The 15,415-nt window shown below is 38.8% G+C and overlaps 4 protein-coding genes across 4 annotated transcripts in view; all 4 read left to right on the top strand.

Annotated features, from left to right (window-relative positions):
* The window catches only part of LOC134746477 (sterol carrier protein 2-like), a 187,382-nt gene that overhangs the window by 132,842 nt on the left and 39,125 nt on the right, over positions 1-15,415 (top strand). The gene's annotated exons all lie outside the window — the stretch shown is intronic.
* LOC134746426 (uncharacterized) lies at positions 296-1,198 on the top strand. The gene is made up of 3 exons (XM_063680793.1): positions 296-446; positions 631-760; positions 1,002-1,198. Exons 2-3 carry the CDS (start codon positions 637-639, stop codon positions 1,163-1,165), a joined length of 288 nt encoding a protein of 95 aa, XP_063536863.1. The 5' UTR covers positions 296-446; positions 631-636; the 3' UTR covers positions 1,166-1,198.
* Positions 1,185-4,148, top strand: LOC134746425 (sepiapterin reductase). The gene has a single exon (XM_063680792.1). The coding sequence runs from the start codon at positions 1,185-1,187 to the stop codon at positions 1,989-1,991; it is 807 nt and encodes a 268-aa protein (XP_063536862.1). The 3' UTR covers positions 1,992-4,148.
* Positions 7,689-12,492, top strand: LOC134746424 (uncharacterized). The gene is made up of 2 exons (XM_063680791.1): positions 7,689-7,866; positions 9,256-12,492. Exons 1-2 carry the CDS (start codon positions 7,705-7,707, stop codon positions 9,355-9,357), a joined length of 264 nt encoding a protein of 87 aa, XP_063536861.1. The 5' UTR covers positions 7,689-7,704; the 3' UTR covers positions 9,358-12,492.

Below are 15,415 nucleotides of genomic sequence, written 5' to 3'. Positions count from 1 at the left end.
CCAGAAATTTCTTCTTCAATCTTTCACAGTCCATTTTTTTGTTTCTTGCCGTTAATTTATTATACAGTTGGTCAAACCAAATTGGCAGTAAATAAGGAAAAAAAACTATACTCATCCTTTTCTACAGGGTTCTAGTCCTAGTGTAAGACAAAGATGTAAAAGTATGATTCTCTCTGCTATGTTTGAAATGGACAGTCCTTTGACAAACTATAGTATGGCTTATGGTGGGCAACAATCTGTCTATAGGATTCTATCATCTATGTCTATGGATTGTTGTTTAATCTATCTCAAGTATCTCATCTTTATCAAATAAAAAAAAAACGTCAATGTCAAGTTCCATTCGTTTTCTTTTACATTCCATAATTCAATTTTTTCTGTGTAATAAATGTAATCAGATCCCATATCTTTATTAAGAGTTAAACATTCGGCTTTAGGCCCACGTTCAAGTAAGTTGTCTATACATAACGTCACAGACTAATAAGAGATATAACGTCTCGTCATGTTGTTTATTTCTTAGTTAGTGAATGTAGGTGTCTCAATCGGCCTTGAATCATATTTCCACTATCACGCCACAAAAAAGTTTTGCTTATCGCTGAAGCGGATCTAGAAACGTTTATTACTTTGTTACAGAGATTGATGGATCCTTGGGGCAGCGAAATTGCCGAAGAAACTGTAGTTTCGCCTAAATTTGAAGACGATTTCACGCCCGCGCACGACTCGGGAAAATTATCGGATTCGGCCGAATACTTGGCTCTCTTAGGTATTTATAAGTAATTAATTATAGTCATTTGTTTTTAATAGTTTTGGAACTGGTTCTGATTGATTACACCACAGAGTTGTAACAATATGCACATTAAATTGCAACAGGGTTTCGGATTACATTCCGTCATTGGACACCGTTGACTACGGCTGCGATTTTAGTAGTTTTTGCCGCTCTATACTTCACTTTGCCTGCAGCGCTGCTCCAGATTGTTATAACGAGAGAATTTGAACGTTTTCAGAGCGTAAATTGAAGTCGATTCGAGCTAAGAACAAGGTTGTGGAGAATTTGGCGGCTTATCGAGCGGACTGCATCGACCGGTTGATGCGAGAGGGCTGCGACTTGGACCCCGTTATCGGCGACACTGAGGAAGACCAGCTCATTGAAGAAGAAGAACCCCAGTAAACCAAAACTGTAAGTAATCATGGCTTCATCATCTTCGAACAACATTGACCTTTCCGGGCCCACATACTGCGTGCTGAGTGGAGCTTCCCAGGGCATCGGTCGAGCTATTGCTGTAGAGATATCAAAACTCCTTGGTCCGAATTCTCTGATGCTGCTGCTGGCACGTAACAAAGCGGAACTGGCCGTAACAGCAAGCCTGTGCGAATCTGACAAGGTAAAGGTTATATTTAACTCCATAGACTTGTCGAAAGCATCCAATGATGAAATGAAAGCTGTTCTGAACAATTCGCTAGCAGGACGGAAGGTGACTGACTTCAACACCAGTCTGATTTTCCATAATGTCGGGTCACTTGGAAACCTAGCTGTGGAGACTTTCCGCATGGAGAATATGGAAGAACTAAGAGACTATTATGACCTTAATGTTTTTAAGGTGATTGCTATGAACACCCAATTTCTGAAGATTTTTGAAGAAGTCGAAGATAGGGTGGTTGTTGTGAACATTACATCTCTGTGTGCTATCAAGCCAATGAGCGGCATGGCATATTACTGCAGTGGAAAAGCAGCTCGGGAAATGTATTTTAAAGTACTTGCAGAAGAAAAGAAGCGTATTAGAATTTTGAACTACTCCCCTGGCCCGGTAGAAACAGCTATGATTGATTACGTGTTAGCAGAAACGGTGAATGAGAATCTCAGAGATGTGTTCACCACATTCAAGAATCAGGGTACGCTTTTGAAGCCAGAGATGACGGCTAAGAAATGTGTGCGTGTGCTCCAAGCGGGCAAGTTCGCTCCGGGCGAACATGTTGATTACTTTGATGATGAGTAATCTTAATGGTTACTTTAAATTACAAAATATTTAGCTGGAGTTCTTTGTAACAGTCAAAATCAGTGCCATTTTAAGAAGATTAAACTTTGTTTATGGTCACCATTGTTACCTAAATGTGTACCTAAAAGTATAGTTATTTATTCACTGTATGTAACAACTTTTTCTATTTCAATGTACCTTCATCAAAAGCATTAGCCAAATATTGCCAAGCAAAATTAAACGTAAGGCTATACTTAGAACTCCTTCTCAATATTCTAATTTTTCTGCAAAAGTTGCCACTTTGTCCATTGTACATACATCAAAAGTATGTTTACATCGCTGTTTAGAAAGGAGTAAGATGCAAAAGTGTAAACATATCTTTAACATTAAAAAAATATTTATCAGTACGGTTTTTACTCACTATTATTTTTAGTCGCTTTTGGCGACATGTTTCGGATTCTTTGGGAATCCATCCTCAGGCACGAGTGTCCGCGGCGGTTGTACGTCGTGCACTGCCCGCGCCGCCCGCTTGGTCGCTCGTTGCGCACGCGCTGATGGGGCGGGGGCGGGGGGCGCGGGGCAGTCCGCAGATATTTTGAAATATGTCTCACAATAGTTTAAGTGCGAATATCTTTGACATTGTTTGTAAAAGGGTCAATTCACATTCAAAAGTGGCACTTTTGGCAGAATACACGAGATTTTCTTCAGCTCTCTAGTGATATGTAGCTTTCTTACTAATCATTCGCTAACATTTAGATTGTCCTATCTAACTACATATCTTATTAGATCTGACTTAGTATGTACCATGTAAGTGATATCTCTAGTTCCTAGTTTGAGAGTTTATTATATGTATTATGTAGCTGCCAAATAACAATCTATAATATTTTTAACTATTCAATATTTTCTTTGCTTTCTTTATGTAATTTCTAATTTTTGATCACACCTAGGTAAGTACCTATACGGTCAATAAAACATTTTGTACTGCAAAATCATTTTTACTTGTGAGGTAAATATTTTATTGTTAGTAAATTCAATATTTATTGTAAATCAAATGTTTTAGTGAGAAAAACAACGCATATACTTAAATAGATATTAGTTAAGTTTTCAAAATGGTTATGGCAGCTACACTTAATAAAAAATCTTTTTTTTGTTAAATTTATTCATGTTACATTAGAATTTTATTTTGTTAAACTCTGGTTCTATAACACTTAGGTAATAAATAGGGTATCTATGACAATATTGTGTATGTCTGTAAAATACTATAGGCTAACCGACTTAAATTGTTTTATATAGTTTTTGTTAAATCAAATGTACTTAAAATCAATTTTCATTTACATTCAGTGGTATGTTAAGTCAAATGTCAATATTTTTTTTCATTATTTTTGCACAAAAAAAGATATTTTATTTTTCCGAAAAAGCGGCAATTTTAGCCATTAATAAAATTAATTAGTTTATAAAGCCTGCTACATTTTAATTGCATTACTTATTATGTAAGCAGCACAGCACATAGTTAATGATCAAATTAATGAATGACAGTTAGCTTCACTAATTTCCATTTAAAAAAAAAGTCAGCATATATTTAAATCGGTTAGTGTATAAGCCTATTCAGATATTTTGGTGTAATACTTAATGACACATTCCATATCATAGTTATAAATTATAATGCCTCAGGAATTTTATTTAAAAAAAAAGGTCTCAACTGCCCAGACGGTGCAATTGTTATTTAACCTTTTCGACGCCGTGTCAAACACAAAATCTGTCACTCGGACGCCACGTCACCGAAGTGTCAAAACTGAAATTGAACTTTATGCACATGCACGTAGGTCTATGTTGCTATGTGGTCTGTGACGGATTAATCAGTCTTTGGCGTTGGACCTACGGTGCCGATATATCCGTCGTTGGCGTCCAAAAGGTTAAACGTCATAATCTCATAGAAGTTTGACGTTTGAAATAACACTTGCAGCGTCTGAGCTATCAATATCGCTGCCAGCTTAGCTTGGTCTACCTCTAGCTAATTTGATTCTTATGCTAGTTGGAAAAGAGTTGCAATTCCTTGGGACCTTTTAATATTTTCTCGAAACATGCCAAGGTTATACAAAATTTAATGAAATTGTCGTTTTCATGTAACCTTAAGTGTATTTTATGAATGCAATTCATATAATAAATGCTTGAATCGAACTGGTGTTTTTGTGCCCTAACTTCCATTTTGTTTTATATGAGTTACATTCATATACTTTTTATCTCTGACTCTCTCTATCTGTATTTGTTTTTGTATCTCTTACCCATTGTTGTTTTGAACCTTATGCTTTATGACGCCAACGACGGATATATCCGCACCGTAGGTCCAACGCCGAAGACGGATTAATCCGTCACAGACCACAGAACAACATAGACTTACGTCACGTAAGTCACGTGCATATGCATAAAGTTCAATATCAGTTTTGACACATCGGTGATATGGCGTCCGAGTGACAGCTTTTGTGTTTGACACGGCGTCGAAAAGGTTAAGGTTCAAAATGGTATGTGTAAGAATTGAGCTATCCTAGTTATATAATCTTTTGAAAGACAAATAATTATAGGTATATTGAAAAATTTTAATATAAAAAAACAAGGACACATCGTTAAATCTTGGAACTATATGGCCCACCAGTCCAGGGTTCGACTCCCAGTCCCAGCCTTAATTTTTTTTTAACGGTATTTACTTTTACTAGCAATGAAAAGGGGTCACTTCCTAGAGAATCCTTCATACAAATTAGCGAAAGAATGATTAAAGTGGCAAAGGTATGGAATATTTGAGAATGGAACGAATGTTGTACTAAAAATGGAGATCCACCCAGGTAAATAGGAGAATAATCTAAATTTAACATTGACAGACACTAGATCAGGGATAACGAAACCGACTTGAGGTAACTACAGCGGGAAATCTTATACAGGCTGTTCCTTATTGGCTATATACCATTGTGCGAAATACCAGCGACGACAACGCACGGCGTGGAAAAAACGTGAACATTCATGGGGCGATATCTTTATACTTGACAGCTGTCAACTGTCAGATAGAGCGAATAATGCCAAGTTCCTACCATTAAAATGTAGTGTGGTGTGACTCCCCTCAGTGCATGTGTGGTGACCCCGAGCAGACGGTCGAACACATTGTTCTGGAATGCCCTCTCACCAAATTCAAGGGACGGATTGAAGACCTCGCGAACCTCAGTGAAAGGGCCATCGAGTATTTGAAGAGTGCAAACCTCAATCTTTAGATTAGTATTTAATTTAAATCCAGTAACTGTAATGCCATACGATAAATAAAATAACCTGCCTCTATCGTTATAGGTATGCAAGAGCGAGATAGCGAAATTGCGCTTTTCGCGGTAGGGCCTGTTTTTAACCTTTTCGACGCCGTGTCAAACACAAAAGCTGTCACTCGGACGCCACGTCACCGAAGTGTCAAAACTGAAATTGAACTTTATGCACATGCACGTAGGCCTATGTTGCTCTGTAGTCTTTGACCGATTAATCCGTCTGGCGTTTGACCTGCGGTGCCGAATATATCCGTCATTGACGTCCAAAAGGTTAAACCACAGATACCAGTTGATAATAGCAGTTGGATTGATAAATTTCCTACGCAATCATCCTTCTGTAGTCAGACCAAGCTAAGTTTGCAGCGATTCATAATTTCATAGAAGTTTGACATTTAAAATAACACCTGAACCGTCTGGGCTTAACATGCCGCTGCCTTCTGACTCTACCAATTTTAGTGTAAAGTGACAGATGGATTAGACAAAGTGGGGCATTCGAACTGTCTTAAAAAAAATCATTTATTGCAGACTAAAAGGTCCATTATAGCAAACATTTCAATCTTATTACTAGTGTTAGTAGCGCATAAAAACTAAAACTAAAAACTAGACGGCGAGTGCATGCAGCCCCTGCCAACGGTTGAGCATGGGGCCATTTTCGCGCTCCATGAACACGCCCTTACAAGCTTTTTATACAAGCTTTTATTTAACTTGCAATGTACCTATGTAAGTATGTATGTAATATGTATGTAACATGTTTGTAAGGGTCAAATCTTGCAAGTTAAATTTGCCCCACTTCCCGGTTTCCGATAAAGCTGAAAATTCACATACATATGTAAGTCTGGTGACAATGCAATATTATGGTACCATCGAGCTGATCTGATGATGATGAGATGGTAATAGGAACTCTGTGATAAAACAACGCAACCTAATTGTGTTTGGGGTTTTTAGAATTGTCTCGATGAGTATTAGTTGCCCGTGGAAAGAAAAGTACAGTCAGCGATAAAAGCTTGTACCAAAAATGAAATTTTTGCCAAAAACTTATTAGGATAAAAAAACAAGGATTACTTATTATTATCAGAATGACGCCAACCTAATTTGCTTTACACCGTCTGTCTCAAGTAAACCATATTATTGTGTCATTTAGTCAACATTATCTAACTAAATCCACATTTTAACAAAAACGTCTTAACTGCAATAGTCATATAGAACCTTATAACTAAAGATGTAAGGTTCAAAATGTATTGATAATTTAGTGTATGAACGCTGATGCATAGAATGGCGTCATACTTACAAACATTGTATTTAGCGGTAAACTATTTTGGTCTTTAAATCATGTGAATAAGGTACGAATTGCAATATACATTTAAATACAAACAGTACAAAGATTATTCTAGTGAACTATCTTAGGCGGTTATGACACTGGATGCGATTCTCACATCGCTTCGATGTGGGAGCGGGATGTCGCTATAATACGCGCATAGCGTCGTCTCGCTTAAACATCCACTGCCTTAACCATTGGTTACCTAAAACACATAAAATTTGACATTTGAACACGAGCAAGTGTAAGTGCAGTGCTGCAGTACAAGTTTAGTGTAAATTATACGTAGGAATGATAAATTATTAGTATACAGAGTTGGGTGTTATCTAGATAATTATTTCAAATAAATTTATTCGAAGATAAATTCAATCACAAATAGTGCATTGACAACTTTTTTATTTAGATAAATTATCTGGATGAAGATAACTGGCCTCGTTTGTTATTGAAGTAAGCTTATAAAAATAAATTTATAGAATGTCACGTCGGGTCAAACCGTCACACTGACACTGTACTACTGACATTCATCTTTTATTTAAAATCCCAACTAATTTATCTAGATAAAAAAAATGAAACTGATCTAGATAAATTCAAAATAACAAATGACGGATTATTTAGTTATTTCAAATAAAAGATGATTTATTTAACTTCCCGGTTATTCGTAAATAGATAATTTTTGCCCAACTCTGTTAGTATAGGTATTTTGGTAAGTATTAAATACCTATAGTGAATGTGAATAATAATGTAATGTAAACGATGGAAGCTAATTTTAATAGTGGTCGTGCACGCAAAGGGACGTCAAGTTGTACCAACCCTAATAACTCGGAGCAATGCTGAGCCGAACGGAGCCGAGTTTGCCCGAAAGGATGAGTGTCCCCACACTGACTAGGGGTACAGATCACTGAGTGTTAAGGGCCCTCCACACTCATGCGCAAATCACGGCGCGAAGCGAAGTGTGGAGTGTAGTTCGCTTATCAGCGAAATCGACTACAATCGCGTTCGCGGCTTCGCGCCGCGTAGTCTGGAGCGCGCTTTAAATACAAGAAAAGAACAGGGGGATAAAAGCTTGCATCAAAAATGAAATTATTGACCATATTTCATTTTAATTCCAGATAATGCGAGCATGACTACAAACCGGAAGTCGTTATTCATGTTTCTGATGGGTCTGGCGTGGAAGTGCCGCTTCAGCATGCCGCTGCTGCTGAGCGGCTCAGCGGCGGTGCTGGGCCGCGCCTGGATGTTCCAGGTTCGAGTCCGGACCGTGCACAGCCTCCGCGACCACGAGGTAAGACACCTACACTACTGCTGAGCGGCTCGGCGGCGGTGCTGGGTCCTGGATATTCCCGGTTCGAGTCCAGACCGTGCACAGCCTCCGAGACCACGAGACACCTAAACTACTGAGCGGCTCGGCGGCGGTGCTGGGCCCTGGATGTTCCCGAATCGAGTCCAGACTGTGCACAGCCTCCGCGACCACGAGGTAAGACACCTACACTACTGCTGAGCGGCTCGGCGGCGGTGCTGGGTCCTGGATATTCCCGGTTCGAGTCCAGACCGTGCACAGCCTCCGAGACCACGAGACACCTAAACTACTGAGCGGCTCGGCGGCGGTGCTGGGCCCTGGATGTTCCCGAATCGAGTCCAGACTGTGCACAGCCTCCGCGACCACGAGGTAAGACACCTACACTACTGCTGAGCGGCTCGGCGGCGGTGCTGGGTCCTGGATATTCCCGGTTCGAGTCCAGACCTTGCACAGCCTCCGAGACCACGAGATACCTACACTACTGAGCGGCTCGGCGGCGGTGCTGGGCCCTGGATGTTCCCGAATCGAGTCCAGACCGTGCACAGCCTCCGCGAACACGAGGTAAGACACCTACACTACTGCTAAGCGGCTCGGCGGCGGTGCGACAAAAAAAAGAAGGGTGTTATCAATTCGACCGTATATTTTTTTGTATGTATGTTACCTCAGAACTCCGTTATTTCTGAAATAATTTTAAAATTTATATTTTCTTTAAAAGGATACAGGGTGGCTAAAAAATAAGTGCATTCCCGTTGCTAGGGAGGTTTTGGGATTATACTGAGCAATGTTTACTATCAGACCAACCACACCAAAATTATAGGAAGTGGACCAGCCAAAATGTATGAAACAGCCAAATGTTTTTTTCGCGATTTCGGGGTTGGTCCCATAGTAAAAGTTGCCCAAAACCTCCCTGGCAACGGGAATGCGATTATTTTTTAGCCACCGTGTATAGTTCCAAGTTGGTCTCATTTCTGTCAAAACCAGTTCTCATAATGGGACCCACGAGCGAGGAATCGTGGAAACTCTTTATTTTTTATAGGCATACGTACCTATAGCGATTTTTGTATTTTCTTCATTATACCAAGTATACCCATACATGACTTCAAACATGTCAGTTGCTAGGGGACACAATTTTATTTTATACTTTTTAAAGTCAGTTTTTCTGTAAAGTTATTTACACTTTGTCTATCCCACCCAGTGTTGGCCGAAACGTTAATGCAATTAACCATTAACCAGTACAAATTGAAGCGTAAACTGTAACCGTCCGTTACGGTTTACGGTTCAATTTGTACTGGTTATAAATGGTTAATTGCAATTAAAGTTCGGCCAACACTGATCCCACAAAAACGGCTATACTTTTTGTCGGCATTCTTTCAGCTGGCGTACTATGAGGATGGCGAGGAGGAGGAGGACTCATGGGAGACCGACACCAATGACTCCTGGGAGACCATCATGGAAGAGGAGGTGGCTTACGGGTAGACCACACCCTGTACGTATACAGTGTATGTTACGAGTATCCTCTAGAGACCCATCCGTTAGAACATTCAAATTGTTTAAATACAGACAGACTAGATGGTGCTGATAGCACTAGCGTTCAGCTTAATGATAAGTCTGTGTCGCACAGCTAAACTGTGGAATGAACGGTCGCCCGCGGTATTTCCGCAGAGATAATAAGATATGAAATTGATGCATCAAGGCTGTTTGTAGAAGGTTTACAGAGGACCTACCGGGAAACGCAAATCCGAAATTTCGCTATCTGCCTCTTTATCGCTCGAATATGCAAGTGACAGATGTTAGAACGAAATTCGATTTTCCTGTTTCGCGATAGACCTTCAGATTGTGGTAGTGGCGCTCCCTACGCAGAGTTTCGCGTAATATTCCCTATTTGAGTGCGTAAAGTATTCTTTCAGTGTGTTAAAAGTGAAATTTTTCGCATAAACCTATTTTAACACTTGTTACTTGCCAAATTAATACTGTTGGGGCTCTGGAGGAGTTATTTAACTTAAAAAAATATTATTTGTAACGTTCTCGAGCAAAAGGTACCAAATTGTCGCATACAATACCTAAGGATGAAATTTACTCGTATCTTTATATGAATAACATGTCAGAGCGTCCTTATGGCAAGCGACAATGTGGTACCTTCTGCTTGAGAACGTCACAATTTTCTTGAGATGCCAAAGTTAAAATGTAATTATAATTCTACTTTTAATTATAATCACAAAAGTTGGTGCGAATGTTAGAAACGAAACATAGTTGTTCTGTCAATTTGTAAAGTTATAAAACCTAAAACCTTGCAAACCTTGTTTTAAGAATTTAGAATAGATCTTTGACCCTTTGAACGCTTTATGTCATAAACACAAACATCACTCAAACGCCAAGGTCCCGGGCGCAAGGAAGCCAAGGCTCGGAACCGGTTTTTTTTGTAAAACCCGAAATAGCCCAATATTTTTAATTATTTTATGCTCTTTACGTAGGACTGAATCATGTATTTAGGTAACAACTTCGTATTTATTAGATTGTCTTATTAAAAATTAAATAATAAACGAAAGAACGGAAAAGAACGTAATAATACCGGTATTTTTTGTATGAAGAAAAAACCGGTACCGAGCTTTGATTAGGGAGCTAATATTGTAAACCTTACTCGAAAGTGGGTTACTTTGACTGCTTAGACAGCGTCCGCCATAACACCTATAGTTGTCCATGGCGCTGTGGGCACGACTAGTGACGACGACTTTAGGTGTTATTAACGTTCAAAAGGTTAAGATTAGTTATCCTCCTAAGGACCAGCCATACAAGCGAAAAATCCAAAATTTGACATTGAAATTTGAACCTATAGTTTAGGAAATAGAGTTTATTTTGCATTGTTGAAAAATTTAACAAAACAAAGCAAAAGAGACTGTTCCAATTGAATAGGGTTTAAATTAATCGAACTGAAGAGGTAAAGCCTGACCAGTAGGCCGAGCACATGATTGACGCGACAGTATCTCGCTGCGAGATAGACTACCCGTCTTTTGCTAACTTTATGAATTAAAGGGGGACGAGTAGTCTATGTCGCGGCGAGATACTGTCGCGCCAATCATGTGCTAACCCGGCTGGAATATATGATCACGCGCCATGTTGTGGAATTTCATTGGAACTAAATTTTTCATACTAAACTGAACTATCACCACATACATGAGAATAAACAGCGCCCTCTTTATTGGGGCCAGGCTATTATCAATTAAACTATGAGAATTCTTTTCATACTTTGTTTTAATTTCACTTATAACACGTAAGACATCATTGTCGGTTTCGCATTGATAGAGGCGCCACACGGCGGGACTTTAATAAACTAAATTACGTTTACGGAGTAACCTACTTTAACAGTTTACAGAGACAGATAGTTACCTTTTAATTTATACTCTAATACTCTTGACAATGATCATATATTTCTGGTCGGGCTTTACTATTACTATTGGACCTTGGGCCTTAGGTTATGGTGGTCTCACACTGGCTGTTACCTGCGCTGTTATATAACGTTGCATAACATCGTATGAAAGATGAAATATGATAGTCATTAGTCATAGTGTTTTATTACGCTATCATAGTGTTTCCTTTTCTTTTACAAATATTCTAACATAGTTCTTAAGTAAAGAGTTACTAACCATATTATGCAACCTATGTTTTCTGAAATAAATGTTTTTTTTTAGGGTTTCTTACCTCAAAAGGAAAAAACGGAACCCTTATAGGATCACTCGTGCGTCTGTCTGTCTGTATGTCTGTCTGTCTGTCCGTCTGTCACAGCCTATTTTCTCCGAAACTACTGGACCAATTAAGTTGAAATTTGGTACACATTTGTAAGTTTGTGACCCAAAGACGGACATGTAACGTAAACAAATTAATTTTAAACATGGGGGCCACTTTTGGGGGGTAAATGAGAAAATTAAAAAATTAAAATTTTCAAACTATACCATGTTATATATCAAATGAAAGAGCTCATTGTGAGAATCTCAAATATATATTTTTTATAATTTTAAGATAAACAATTTAGAAGTTATTTAAGAAAATAGGCAAAAAATGACCAACCCCCCCCCCCCCCCTTTATCTCCGAAACTACTGGTTCTAAAATTTTGAAAAAATACACAAAATAGATCTTTACCTATAGATTACAGGAAAACCTATTAGAAATTGCAGTTAAGCGTGAGTCGGACTTAATTACTTAGTTTTTGATCCGACCCCTACGGGTTTTTTAAAGACATTTCACTCACGTTTCACATAAAAAATACATTGTTTAAATTGTGTAATGTACGGAACCCCTGGAACGCGAGTACGACTCGCACTTGGCCGGTTTTAATTTTTAAGCACGGTCGCATTTTTATCGCCTGTCACGTTCTAACAAGTATGTAAGTGCGAAAGCGACAGGCGATAAAAATGCAACCATGCTGTCACCGCTGAGCTGTCAAACTATATTGTTATAATTATTACGTTATGTATCAGTCTGTGTGGGACCACCACACCATTATTCTTCCACAGTTATTATTTTAATGTTCTTGAGACGAATGACTGCTTTCTATGCAACTACATAATAATATTATTTGATTTAGTTATGTTATGGAATAAAGGCATCATGAGATATACCTATTTATTATTTATCTTTGTGTAAGGTAAAAATGTTCCATGTTTTTTTTTCATGAACCTAATAAATCTGCTTCCGCAGACCATTTTACACCATTAATTGCTCTAATTTTCGAATGTTTTATTTTTATATGACATTTACATATTTTACTGAGTGGGACCCACGGAGCACCATAGACGGTGCAGGCCGGGGTTCAGGCAGACCAAAAAGGAGATGGCGGGACGACTTGGACGCATTCTACCCCAAATGGTGGGAAAATGCCGATGACAGGGTCGAGTGGAGAAAACGAGGGGAGGCCTTTGCCCAGCAGTGGGACACCAAAGTAGGCTAATAAAAAAAATTACATATTAAGGTATTATGCTACGTTTAGTGCTGAAGGTTACTCGAATAAGATAATCTATTGTCATCCAGTAACTATGTACGTATCAATATAATACCTGGATTTTTTTGTGCAGTCAGTCAACTTTTATTGTCCAATTAGGTATAGTCGCCATCAGATATATCGGAACGGCCAAGGTGCTCACAAATATCTGAACACTCGTTTATTGTCAAGGCGTTAGAGTGCGTGTTCAGATATTTCTGAGCACCTCGGCCGCTCCGATATATCTGATGGCGACTGTACAACTTTTTTTTTATAGCGGGATATTACGAGTATGTATAAGTATGTATTGGGGTTATATTCAGAACTACGCGTGGGGTATATTTGGGGCATTTTCTATAAAAAGGGACCTTATTGTCGATGGCGCTTACGCCGCACAGCGTCGCGCGCCATTGTATTTATATCGGAGCATCGTTAATAATGGCGTAAGCGCCATCGACAATAAGGTCCCTTTTTATAGAAAATAACACATTTATGGAGAAGATAGCTTTCAGTAATATGCGTGTCAGATGTTGACACATCTGACACACATATTACTGAAAGCTCAGTCCAGTCATATATGGACCTTTTTTTAAGTTAACAATGTACTGAAAACTTCCGTCACTGTTTTTATTATCTTTTGACGCCACACCATGTCAAAACATTGAAAAATTATCACGATCTACGGTTTTTCCATAGAAAAACATTTTCTTTCAAAGTTGGTTAAAAATAACGACTTTAGTTGATATTGGCGTCTAAAAGGTAAAATCTATATGGAACGTTGTAAATTGAATAAAGTTTGATGTGAAAACATGATTTTTATTGATTTCATCGAGTTATATTAACTGTTTTTTAAACCTTAAAAATTTAACAAATGATTTTTAAATTTCTAAAAAAGAAATAATTACATATAAAATGTAGTCTTATTGTAAAATTATGATTAAAAGGAATCGAAAAAACTAAATATCCTAACCATAGAGTAACTTATACTAGAGCGGTACTGTCATAGTAAATTTTGTAACCCCAGTAAATTCACTGCCATCTGTCGACACACTTTAAAACTAAAAATAAATATTTATAAAAATACGATAAAATGTATTTAAATATGGATAAATGATTTTTTTTATTTGCATTAATTATTTTTATGATTTTGACCCATGTTCTTTCACTGATATGCGTTAAAATTGTTAAATAACAAACGAAACCGTCAACGCCATCTATACGACAGTAAGCCAAAGCTAGTAGCGCCCTCTGAACGAGAATAAAATTTTCTTGATTTTCGAGGCACGTTTTTTCCTTAGACTGTATACATCTATTACGGAGTTATATCTATCTTTGTCCTAACTTATAGTCCCTATAAGTAACTACCTAGCATGGTCCACACATCTGTAAACCTTAGGTAGGTACAGTCGCCATGCCGCCGCAGGGCTAGTCTGCTTTTTATCATCTGTCACGTTGTAACAAGTATGTAAGTGCGAAAGTGACGCATGACATGATAAGTGATAAAAATGCCACCATGATACAGCAGGCGTATTATGGATGGTTTCATCCACGTGATAAAAATCGAGGGGTGGGCTGTCAAACCCGATAAGTCGTGCAAATGGGTTTTTGAAATAAGAACTTTATTATTATTATTATTATATGTGACGTGCGCAGAGTTCTTATTTAAGTGACAAAATATCTCCACTTATCGGGTTTGACCGCCCATCCCTCAAAATAACTGTCACTTATTAACACCGCGGTATAGAAAGTGACGGACACCGTTTTATGACGCTGATGTCACGTAGACAAGCATAATGTCCTAGCGTGTCAATCGTTAACGCCAATCGAAATTTAAGTATTTTTTGGAAAATTATCAATTATTGTCATTTTCCTACGTATTTTAACTCCTATTGTCGTTATCTAACGATAGTTAGATACCTTAGAGCACCTTGACCTCTTTAAACGCTATACGCCACAAAAACGTTACTTCTACGCCAACTACACCACGGGCGCAAGCGAGCCAACAAGTACACCTTACGTCGGCTGTACTCGTCGAGAGACCCCGAGACAGACCGAGAACAAGTGTGTATATATTGCTCCCGTCTCGTTCCGCTCGTACTCGTCGCGTCTCACCCTTCTCTGATTGGGTTGGATTTTTGCCGAAACTAGGGAGAAGCTCTCGACGAGTGCCTACAGCCGGCCAAAGCATGGAGCTTACATTCACAGCAAACGCCATACTCCAGATCACACAGTCGTCCTCAGAATGACGACGGAAGACCGCCCCACGAAGATGGGGCGCGAAATGGATACAGTTTCCGCAGCAGGGATGCGGAAGAGACCCCTCACACCCTCCCAAAAGGGTATCGAGAAGAAGCAACTAACTAAAAACGCCATACTAGGCTGTGGGCTAACGACTATATACGTTCTTGGCTTCGAGCAACACCGGCATCCGATACGTCGGAAGGGAGGAGCCCAAGCGATATCTTATCGTACAAATCGTTCTGGCATTTTTTGCGGGTGAAAACGTGCACACGTGCACTTCTCACTTGCTACATACAAAATCCAATCTGTAATGACGACAC

The sequence above is a fragment of the Cydia strobilella genome, chromosome 13, assembly GCF_947568885.1.
Source record: "Cydia strobilella chromosome 13, ilCydStro3.1, whole genome shotgun sequence".
In the NCBI taxonomy this organism is placed as follows: domain Eukaryota; kingdom Metazoa; phylum Arthropoda; class Insecta; order Lepidoptera; family Tortricidae; genus Cydia; species Cydia strobilella.
This window is presented reverse-complemented; position numbering and strand designations above follow the sequence as displayed.